The sequence below is a fragment of the Stylophora pistillata genome, chromosome 9, assembly GCF_964205215.1.
Source record: "Stylophora pistillata chromosome 9, jaStyPist1.2, whole genome shotgun sequence".
Taxonomy (NCBI): Eukaryota; Metazoa; Cnidaria; class Anthozoa; order Scleractinia; family Pocilloporidae; genus Stylophora; species Stylophora pistillata.
Window position 1 is genome coordinate 8,935,921 of NC_142527.1, and position 11,780 is coordinate 8,947,700.

General features: G+C 37.9%; 1 protein-coding gene across 1 annotated transcript in view; it reads left to right on the plus strand.

The window, feature by feature from the left end:
- Positions 1 to 11,780, plus strand: part of LOC111345913 (uncharacterized) — a 21,421-nt gene continuing 9,641 nt past the window's right edge. Inside the window, exons 1-12 of the mRNA XM_022953202.2 lie at positions 1 to 462; positions 1,251 to 1,357; positions 2,808 to 2,894; positions 5,292 to 5,368; positions 5,897 to 6,056; positions 6,489 to 6,598; positions 7,636 to 7,726; positions 8,075 to 8,326; positions 9,313 to 9,389; positions 10,260 to 10,370; positions 10,482 to 10,596; positions 11,541 to 11,780. The exon at positions 11,541 to 11,780 is cut by the window's right edge and continues 868 nt beyond it. Coding sequence (XP_022808937.2) covers positions 171 to 462; positions 1,251 to 1,357; positions 2,808 to 2,894; positions 5,292 to 5,368; positions 5,897 to 6,056; positions 6,489 to 6,598; positions 7,636 to 7,726; positions 8,075 to 8,326; positions 9,313 to 9,389; positions 10,260 to 10,370; positions 10,482 to 10,596; positions 11,541 to 11,780 — 1,719 coding nt within the window. The 5' untranslated portion in view covers positions 1 to 170. The remainder of the gene's footprint in view (positions 463 to 1,250; positions 1,358 to 2,807; positions 2,895 to 5,291; positions 5,369 to 5,896; positions 6,057 to 6,488; positions 6,599 to 7,635; positions 7,727 to 8,074; positions 8,327 to 9,312; positions 9,390 to 10,259; positions 10,371 to 10,481; positions 10,597 to 11,540) is intronic.

Here is an 11,780-nt window from a genome sequence, read left to right on the forward strand (position 1 = left end):
AGTGACGGTTACAAAATGGCGGACAAAGTGTTTGAATAACACAAAAAGTTTGAAGAAAAATTCTAGGTCCAGGTCTTAAAAGTTCAAAATTCAGTGAATACTATTGGACACACTGCCCAAGCCTTTGCCATTTAAACTATATTTTCCGTTCTTTTATGGACTAAAATGCAATGGCGTCTTCGATTACGGCTGATTTACCGTCTCCAACCTTACCAAATGCATTCGCTTCGCCAGTAGAGACAGCAGCTGGGTCCTGTGCTGACGAAGATGGCGTAAAGGATTCTGGAGCCGGGAGTGAGAGTTCTGAAGTTTGCTTTCATCGCCTTAGCTTCGATCTCCCCGATATTCCAGACATTCCTTCTCCTTTAATGCGACCGCCGAAATCCGGAATGGAAACTGTGACGACAGAGTCGAACGCTCATTTGCTTTTGTCGACTGCTTCTGCCGACAGAAATGGCACTGGTAAGTGAGACATGACTTTCTTATTTATTTATTTATTTGGCGTACCCAAGTACCAGACAGAGCGTCTTCAGAAGGTGCTCAACGCCGCTGCTCGACTAATTTTTAGGATTCCCAAGTTTCACCACATCTCGTCCGCCTTATATAATCTTCACTGGCTTCCTGTGGCTTATCGCGTCCATTTCAAGTTGTTACTTTTAATTTATAAAGCTTTCAATAACCAAGGCCCACTATACATAAAAGAATATCTGCAGCCACACAGTGTCAAGGGTCATCAGCTACGTTCCTGCGATCAGGGTCTCCTTAAGGTCCCAAGAACTAACTTTAAGACCTTTGGTGATCGTGCCTTTGCCCGTTCTGGACCTTTTTTGTGGAACGAACTGCCGCTTGAAATTCGAAACAGTCCAAGTGTAACGATTTTTAAGTCAAAGCTTAAGACACATCTATTCAAGCTGGCCTACAGTTTGTTTTGATATTTTGTCGTTTATCATTTTAATATTTGTAGTTAATAATGTTGTAAAGTGCTTTAGAATATATTATAATTTTAGCGCTTTAGAAATGTAAATTATTATTATTATTATTATTTAAAGGAGTTGGCATTAAAACATGTCAAACCTAGGGATCCATTTCTCTTAACATTTTCTTAACTCAAAATAAAAATTTCCTCAGCACATCCACGAAAGACTTATTTATGCAAACTGTCGTCCGGAAAAAAACATCCGTGATATCCAACTCACTTTAAATACCACAGGATTTAAGAATACTACAGTTTATTGCAATTTTCTCAACAGTAACTAAAATAGCATCCAATTCAGGCGGGGCTGAGAACCTGAAGCCACCAGATGGTGTTGACAGCATGATCAGAACCCAAGTTGGAAGACAAGTTGACAGAGTTTTTGTAGGTTTTTAATTCTTTTTTACCCTTTACATCTGTATGCGTACTTTCCATAGTGTTCTAGAGTTGTATACGGTATTTCCAAGGTGATGACTTAAGGAAGATCAGTTCACAATCAACAATGAAGAGCCGACTTTAGCAGGTGATTAACAGTCCTGTGCAGGACTGCTAGCACCTGGACAATCAGAATACATAATCTACAGCTCTAATTCAAATTGCTGATTTTTTTTTTTTTTTTGGACCACAGCTGTACTTGAACTTTATCATGAAAAAGTTATTTTTCTGTTTTTCTGTGACAAGACTCTTGATGTCTTATCATAGGATACATATCAGAAATTAATCTGAACTAACTTTAAATCTTAAACCCCCACGAGTGACCAAGGTCAAATTTCTCCTTAGAGAAACAATAAAACATCAAGCAGACAAGTGTTGAGAATATAGACAATTGTTAATTAGGGGATTACCCAGTATGACGTGTAGTTGATCTAACACTTAATTCTCCAAACTCATATTAGAATAATTATATGGCAGACAATAAAATTAAAGCACACAAATTTTTGTTGGATGATTTGTTTGACTACATCTAATATCACCATTGTAATTATAATATTATTTTATAAATTTTATAATTCAATATTTGACATGTCAGGTAAGAATTCAAAGCCGACTGTAGACTGTAGATCGATATTAATGTCTTGCTATGCTGTTAACGCTCAACCTCAAAATAACAGGGTTACCACTCATTAGAACCCTAAAAATTCCCTGACTTTTCCCAGACCTCAAAACATTTTTCCCTGACCTCGAATTAAATTAATTATCAAACAGGCCAAATCCACTTTTAGATTTCTCCATCGCTTTTAAGGTTTCTATCCGATTTGCTACACTTGATCAACTACTTCACAAACCTTTGTGGAACCCTCGAAACAAAATTCCCTGACTTTTCACTGACTTTGACGAGAACTAAGATTTTCCCTGACTTTTTGCAAAATTCCCTGACTTCTCCCTGACCTTGAAAAAATTTTGTTTTTCCTTGACCGTGACAACCCTAAATAAGAGCTTTTGTACAACAGAAAGGGAACACTGATTACAGTTGCAATCTCCAGTAAAAAGTAATAATTCAAAACAATTTTGTCTCAAGCTCTCACTCAAGTCTGTGTAATACTTGACTGGCAGGGCTCGACACTAACAGTTAAGCCCACTAACCACAGACTAGTAGAAATTCAGGTTTGGCTAGTGGTTTTCAATATCCACTAGCCAGTTTGGCTAATAAACAAACTGTAATTGTAGTAACATCCAAGATGTCACTAACCACTTGGCTAGTAAGTTGAAAAGTTCTCTTGCCACTCAGAACATTACTTTTCAGCCACCCCCCCCCCCCCCACTCCTTACAGGACCAGCACTGTTGGTTTTCCTGATGTTTAAAACAAGTTTTTAATACAATTTTTGTTTGCAGTCAGGTGCTATGAATGATCTACATGGACACTTGATATCTAAGGCTAGTGAGGTTGATCAACTCAGAGTGGATCTTGCAAAGATGGAGGTATGTTGTATGTTGCAGGTTTACAATTGTTACTTGTATAGCGTAAAGTTAAAAGTCTAATGAATCCTACGTACAGTACTGTTGTAAATTGTAGCTAGGTGTAACCTGTTTAGTGAGAGAAAACTGTGGGCAAAGTAATTTTTATTGTTAGTAGCTTTGGGATGCATTATTCTGAGCTCATGACACATTCTTATAGCACTGGTGTGATTATTGAATAACAGCACCGACTATGCAGTATGCATTATTGACCAAGCTTGGTCAATCAAAGATTTATATGGTAATAAGATTTTGACACAACAGGAATTAAGAAGGACTTGTTTATTTGGAGAGCCAGGAAAGAAATCAAACTGTTTGTAGCACAATAAACCCAAGAGAGTGGTTTAATGTTTTCTTTGATCTTCTCTATTTTGTAACTCCATCACCAATATTGTAAAAAAGTCACAAACTTCATACATGTATAAGTCCGCTCCATGCAATCTTTTTCTAGCATGGGATCAAGGTGGACAATCCTGAGTGCATGAGATGGGTCCATCTAATACCCACTCAGTTACCCAACCAGAACACAGAATTCACTTCATAATGCTAATAGGCACTAGTGGCTATATAATAATACCTCTTATTACATGACTCGGGCAGTCAGAGGGCCAATAACTAAAATCAACCAATCAAAATGCTCTGTTGCCGGTCAATATTCTCTCAGTATTGGACCGGGCACTGTCCCGAATGGTCCCGAATGATACCACACTTGTGTCCCTTTGAACTTCAGTCGTATAATAAATCTCTTATTAACCAAGCTTGCTCAGGACCATACTGGAAGAATATCGGCCCTCAGTCCTTTTTGTACAGACCTCACTGCGCTCGGTCCGTACTGTCAAGACCTCAGGCCAATGTTCTCCCAGTACGGCCTTTGCACTTGGTTAATAAGATATATTTACAAACTAAATTAAGGTCTGCACTGGAAGTTACAAACCAAGTTTTGTGGTCCTAGTGCATAGAATGTGGGCTATAAATGCAGGCAGAAAAAAAAAAACAAAAAGGTTTGGTGACTTAGGGTACAAACCGAGAAAACATGGTTAGTAAGATATTTATTACATCTCTCAGTTCAAATAGAGGCAGAAGATTTCAGTTCTTGAATTTAACCCATTACACATCAGTATGCATATTCTCCATACTGTTTTTTTTTTATACATTTCCTAAGAAGCTGACAAGGAGAATTTGCTTAACAATCAAGAGCTTCTGTGGCTGTTGATCATTTCCATTCTTCTCCTGACCTTTATGTTAGATTTAGGTGTGATATTGTAAGGAGAAATTAGATGCTAGTCACTCTTACTAGCATCTCTAGTTTAAAAAAGGTTTTAAAACAAACTTTTGAATTTACAATTGTAGCAGGCCATATGGTGAAATACAGCCATCTAATACGTATGATGCACGATCCTCGCAGTAGATAGCGCTATTTAAGCAATAGCGAAATTCAGACCTGAAAAAAATCAGGCCTGTACGGGACTCGAACCACTGACCTCTGCGATACTAGTGCAGCGCTCTAACCAATTGAGCTAACAAGCCAACTGAGAGCAGGCCGTTAAGTTGATTTGTAATGAACCCGTGAAAGTGTTAAATAAGTGGTTCGAGTCCCGTACAGGCCTGATTTTTTTTTTTTTTTTTTTTTTTTTTCAGGTCTGAATTTGGCTATTGCTTAAATAGCGCTATCTACTGCGAGGATCGTGCATCATACGTATCAAATACCGCAGTTCAATATATGATTTTCATATATTTATTCTATCTCATTTATCACTTTCACGGGTTCATTACGAATCAACTTAACGGCCTGCTCTCGGTTGGCTTGTTAGCTCAATTGGTTAGAGCGCTGCACTAGTATCGCAGAGGTCAGTGGTTCGAGTCCCGTACATGCCTGATTTTTTTCAGGTCTGAATTTCGCTATTGCTTAAATAGCGCTATCTACTGCGAGGATCGTGCATCATACGTATCAAATACCGCAGTTCAATATATGATTTTCATATATTTATTCTATCTCACAGCCATCTAAATAAACCAGTCATAACACACTATGATACACGGCAATATTGAAGTTCCTTTCATTTTTGGATACTTGATGGTTATCACTTTCTTTCGCACATATCTGTTCATAAGGTTCACATTTTAACTCCTAAAATCTGGTGAGTAATTCTCCTTGCTGTCTGCCGTACCTCCTTGCTGTCTGTGAGTTTGGACAATTTGGTATTGGATCAACCATTAAATTCTCCTAATTCATATTTTTCTTTATTTTAAATTCATCTCATGTCTGCTTGATGTTGTATATTGATACAGTACGGAAAAATTCTGTCTTTGTCACTCACATGAGCTAGAGGCTAATGAATTTAATTTTGATTTCATTTACAGCGCAGAGAAAGAGAGATTTTATCTAGAATTTCACGGCCGACAAGTATGCCAGCAACAACTCTGCCTACCACTCAATAGTAAGTACTACAATATTGAGCAAGGGCTGACTGAGATAAAAACTCAACATTATTGAAAATCAAAAAAGACGTAAGGCCTTATCTAAAATTAACATTATTAATGTACTTAGAATGTAGTCCTATTTCAATCTAGTAGTATTTGTAATCAACAAGAATTGACTTATCATTTCTCATCCAACAGCACATTATTTTTTCAAAAACTTAGTTGATGAATGTAAATTGGCCAACGTAAAAGAGTTCCTAAAGGTGATGTTCCAAGTGTTAGCGGCACCATCTCCATTCATTTTGATGAACTCAGAAGGGCTAACGCTCCAAATGTCAGCCAAAGAAACTCTTTATGGTGATGGATGTACATCATCCAGGGTTCCCGCGCTCCTTGAAAGCCCTTGAATTGAGTTCCTGAAAAAGTGCAAAAACCCTGATCATCAACTCAGTTGTTGAAACCAAATTATCTTGTACTGTCCCCACTGATACTTGCCGGCCACAGTTTGTTTAGAAAGTTACCCCTGCCATTTATTTTTTGATTAGTTCCAGCATTGGTCCTACTTATGGTGCATCCTTAAGAACAGGAGAATTAGGTGGCAGAACAGTTGGGTACCCTTCTTCAGGTGTTCCAAACATAGGAGGAGAGTTTGGTATCAGACAATCAAGTGCACAAATTGATGAATTGAAAAAGAAGCTAAAAATGGTAAATATGGATGACATGGTACATGTAAATAGTACAACGTAATTGTAACATACGATATAGATATTTTTAAAGTAGAATCATACAGCTAAATAAAATCTTGCATTCTGATCGGTTAACGGAGGTAGGTATTTAGCGTGAAATCCCAAGTTGAAAACCAGGCTAAGTGATATTTTTTTGCATCTCTTGTTTCTTGCTCAGGATAAAAAGAAACAACGTTATTGCTGTTTTCTTTTTTTTCTGTTTTTTTTTTAGTCAATTAATATGCGATTCAAGAATGGTGCTTTGGGTGCCCTTTTCTATGTATTAATTTTCTAATATTTTTTTTTTCAAAAGGAGTGGCAACATTTGTTAATTGGAGTGAATGTGAAGACCCCTTAAGTTTAAACTGCCTCATACTTGTATTACTTAAAATGGAATTTTGTTTGTAAACAGACTACAGAGCTTTGTGCAAAACAAGATACATATTACAGAGAGGTTATTGTTGAACTTGAAAATCGACTGAAGGAAACCATTGCAGGAAGGGATCACGTTTTAGCACTCAGGTAAGTAACATATCTCAGAATTTTCTATTTACTTAAAATGCAATTGAGCCATATTGGTTTCTTTACAGGTTGTGAAATACTTGAAAGTTAAGTCAAATGCTTGTTTTTATTAACATTTGACCTGTTTATGTACATCTGATTATACATAATGGTATATTTTGACCCAATCAACCACCAAGATCTGATTGTCACAGCTGGTGTAAATGTAGGGTTTCCATCACTGTTTCCTCCCCTGTGGCTGCTACACATTTCCTTGTAAATTTGTGACAAGAGTTTAGTGTCAGATCAAAATAACATCCATCTGATAGGTTTGATTTTTCTTATTACACGTGGGAGAATCTATGGATATTACATGGAGAAGTTACATGTTTTTAAATCACTTTTAGGATTTACATGGTTAAGTAATTCCCTCAAACTATACAAAAAGGTACTTTATATTATAGAGCTCTATAACCGAATTTCTTGTTTTAAATTAAAGTGAAATGCTTTTTGCGAGTCCAACTCTCTCTTTCCATGATACATTTGTCTTTCTCTAAAGAATCACTCACTGATCCAACAGTATTGCAGTTACTGTACAAATTCAATCCTCATTTAAAGACGGTTTCTCAAATGTCTCTTAAGTCAATACTCATTGTGCCTCATGTCATTGTACATGTACAATCTACATGTATGTGGTTTGTTGAAAGTGAACTGAATCTCAGTGCTTCACCTCTGCAATGTAAAGCAGTTTTCAATCGAGTTTCAAATACCCAAAACCAACGTAATTTCATCGACCAAATCAACAAAGGTTTACAGTGTACATTGTCATTAGCCAATGATAACTCAAAGTGAAAACTATTTGTGCATGAATAAAAGGTGTAAGTTTCTGAACAAACTGAAGTGCTGCGTAGGTGGGGGAGTGGAACGAGATAACTATAGATATGATGCACGATCCTCGCAGTATCTAATACCACAGTACAAAATATATGAACTTCATATATTTCATTGTATCTCGAGATAACTATAGTTGTTAATTGTTTTGTCATCTGTAATCACAGGGAAAATGAGGCTGCAGGTCAGTTACAGTTGATCCACCAGTTGGAGGCTGGACTGAGAAAACAACAACAGGCTATAGATGCAAAGGATCAGGTACATAACAAGCGCTCTCTCCTTTGGCTTGTTTTGCGTCTGAGAATAAAATAGTTTCCACGAAACTGCGGATCGAGATTATCTGAAAGTCCTTAATGCGTCTCGACTCTAGATCTTCGATTCTTCGAGTTTCGAGTCGAGATTGTCGACTTACTTTTTTTAGCGATACGGTATTACTTTAATTTCCCTCAAAAAATCTTTCAGGATTTTATGATTTACCCTCGTGCGTCTGCCCTCCAATAGATCATATGTAAGAACCAATCAGAATGCGTGTATCATTCACCTTGTCTGATTTCAAATGTAAATGCCTTACTGTGCAATTTTTAAACTTGTCTCGTTTTATTTCAGACTTTAACTAAGATGGAATCAGATATGAGGAAACTTGAAGTAGAGTTAGCGCATCATAAAGTTTTCCTGGACAAAGTGAGAAGAATATCATTGGAAGAAGAGAAGAAGAGATTCCGCTCAGGACTAGTTACCAGTGCATTGGAGAACAACGTTTCTGTCGGCCAGATAGGGGATACTCTAGTAGAAATCCTTCAGAAATGTCTCTTTGATGATGATAACGAGAAAAAAACGCTGCAGTCAAAGTTAGAAAGGGTAAGAGAGATGGTACGCTCACATTTTATGCACTCATTCTGTTGTGGCTGGTCGACACGCGGCCGTCGCCTAGGCTCTTACACGGGACATCTAAGGTTTCGTGCATGCGCGGTGGCGGAACCTTCGAACGGTGCCACGAGGCCACCGAGTTAAAACCTCTCTCTATTTATCGTTCAGTTTTCCTCGATTTTTTGTCTTAATGTTGCGTCAAACACAGTAACATTTAGTGCGAGTTTTCTCGAAGCCTTCGTGAAGGATTTTGGATTAAAGTTTTTGATTTTGCAAGGTTAGTCACCGTTCGTGGCGACACATTGTGCTACAGTATGATCTTTATTGAACTGGTTTACCTAATAACAAAAAGTAACCTAATTGATTTTAGTAAACAGTCCTGTTGCAAATTAATCGGCTGAATCAATTCCAGTTTCTGAGCAACTGCCTACCTACGTACCCCTCCCTTAACCAAACAACAGTTAGCTGATAACAAATTAGGGTTAATGTTGGGTTAGGGGAATGGTACCTGTACATGTGGGTACGCTGTTGTTCGTTGCATGATATTTTTCGATGCGTTTTTTTTTTTTTGGCTTTTTCTTGGTCGAGAGTTCACCACGCACATGTTGTAATCTGCAAGTAACTGCCTAGAAATACATGCTGTTCTTCTAGTACTTAATACCGTCGAGTGGTGTTCCATTGCAGTTAATATTCTACTCAACCTCATTCTTCCCCCGTGCCAGAAAGTGATTTCCTGAAAATGATTTTGAACAAACAAATCAGTGATCGAATTATAAAAATAAAACAAAACAAAGCAAAATGAAGTGAAAAAGAATGTCGCAGTTAGTTTTCACAAAGAAAAAACTTCATTTCCTTTTGTCTCTCTGATCACTTTCCACAGGCAATAATTGATCTTTTGTGCATTATAAAATCGCGAAATCTTGCTCAGTCTCGTTCAATAATTAATGTAACGTTTGTGCGCACTGTACACTCTGTAGGTGGAGACAGATCTGAAATGCGGCAAAGAACGAATGGATGCCACACAAGATGAATTGCAAAGGGACTACAAAGCCAGGTGAGAAAGTGCAGTCAGCGATTTCGGACAGCCAAAAATTTCAGTTTTACTTTCAGGGAAGTAAAATTGAAGTAAAAGAACTGCAAATTTTTCGAACTTCCGGTTACTCTTTCTTCACGTGGTGTTTTTGTAACAGTTTCACATACTATAGGTTTCGTTTATCGAACTGAGTGCATCTTCGGTAACGGTTGTCCCAACGGGACGCCATATGTTTTTCTTCGCCTACTTGGCGCTACATATTAACTTTGTAATCTCGCCCTACCCAGCCAGTTAGCGAGCGTCAACAGCACTATTCATATGCAAGGCTGTGCTCTAGCAGTGCCCTGTGGCCCCTGGCGCCTTACTTTTGCTCTTGGGCGACTCGTAAATTTTAGTTTTTTCATACAAAGCATAATATGCTGGGCACCCTGGATTACACAGTTTCAGAGCACTGGGTTCCATTCAATTTTCCTTAGAGCACAGCCTTGATATGTAATTATACTAATATATGTTATTAAAAACTGGATCATTGGATATTGCAATTCAATACTTTTTATTGGCTTAGCTATTATGGTATATGAGCCAATATACCATAATCTAATATATGTACATTGTAACATCCGGTTTCTTCTTACAAAATAAAGTCGAGAAGATTTGTCTAACGTCTTGGGGTAGCTTTTTTTTTAATAAAACAATTATTCCACTCGCGCTTGTTGGATATGAGATGATAGATAGTTTTCGAGGCTACGCGCCTCGTTGGCTATCTATCATCTCATATCCAACAAGCGCGAGTGGAATAATTGTTAATTAGCTAGGGTATATGGTGTACAAGTGCGAAACAACACACAAATATATTGACTTTATATATAAAAAAAAAATCCCTGTTTTTAGAATCTCGAAGCTGGAAGAGGAACACAATCAGGCGCTAGATTCCTCAGCCAACAAAGCTGTCCAGTTGAGGAAAGAGCTGGACAGTTTACAAGAAGAAACGGATAAACTCAGGTTAGTAACTCTGGTAACTGCTGTGTTTGCGTAAGCCAAGTTCCTTTTTATGTGAGTGGTCTGCACATGTGGATCTATTCTTAACTGAGTCCTGGGGCCTAATTTTTACAGAGGGCAACATCAAATAGAAGTTTCTGCACTGGATGACAAAGTAAAATGCCTCCAACTAGAGCTGGAAAAGACTAGAAAAGCAAGTCACGAAATCTCACTGCAATTGGAAACAAAGGTGCGTATGTTATTAGTGATACTTTCTAGTGTTTTTCGTCTTTTTGAGCATCTCTTGGAAAAGAGTTATCTCGAAACATCATGTGTTCAAGGAATAAGGGGTGAGTGATACCGGGGACTCCGAAATAGTCGTGGGTTCAAGTTACTAGAGGTTCAAGAATCGGACGCTTGAGCAACCGGGAGTCGTGATGTTATTATATACACTCATCGTAGGATAAAATTTCACCAGTGAACCTCTGGCATTAGTCAGCAGATAGGTATGCGTTCTACAGGGTTCCCGCGCCCCTTGAAAGTCCCTGAATTTGATCTTTTGTTTTCAAGGACTTGAAAAGTCTCGAATTTAGACTCAGATCCTTGAAAAGTTCTGAAAAGTCCTTGAAAATGAGTGCAGATGAATCGAAGTCGAACTTTTCTTTTGTTCCCGGTGTTGAAAGTGTAAGTTTCTAGCACAAATCGCGAAAACGACTTTTCCTTTCAAATCCCACGTCTGACGTGAGTGTGTTTCTGTTGCTTTTAATAATAAAGAGCAATGTTTTTTATTTCTATTAGCTCCTATTTAATGCGGAAGGTCCTAGAATTTAAGAGCCAAGGTCCTTGAAAATGACTTAAAAAGTTCTTGAAAGTCCTTAAATTGGGTTCCTCAAAAGTGCAAAGTGCAAGAACCCTGGGCCTAACCTCGTAATAAAAAGGAGTTCGATTTAAATGACTATTCAGTGCGAACAGTTTGACTCACTCCTTGAATCCTTTGTAAAATAAATTACCGGAAATGGGCTTGAGAAACGTTTCAAAATTAAGTGGAGTCCCCGGCTGTGGACTTTTCATTGTTTCACAGTACTATTACCTTCAATACAATAGACTTCAAACCTTGATGTTTGCCTTTCCTCAAACATTAATGAAAACATCTCTGTTCTTTTTCGTAATAATAGTTCGTTTTCCTTCCCTTAGATCAAAGGGTTGGAATCCACCATTCGGGAATTGACTGCTGAACTTCAAGTTGTGAAAGAGGAAAAACAGAATTTACTGGCACGTGTTTCGCAAGAGCAAGCAAATGTTATTTCTGTGAACGAGAAGCTTAAAGCTATAGAGAAACTTCGACAAGAGACAGAAACAAGGAACGAAAGTCTTAGCAAAGAATTGGCCGTACTTCGAGAAACGTGGCGTGAGGAAGCCAACAGTTTAAGAACT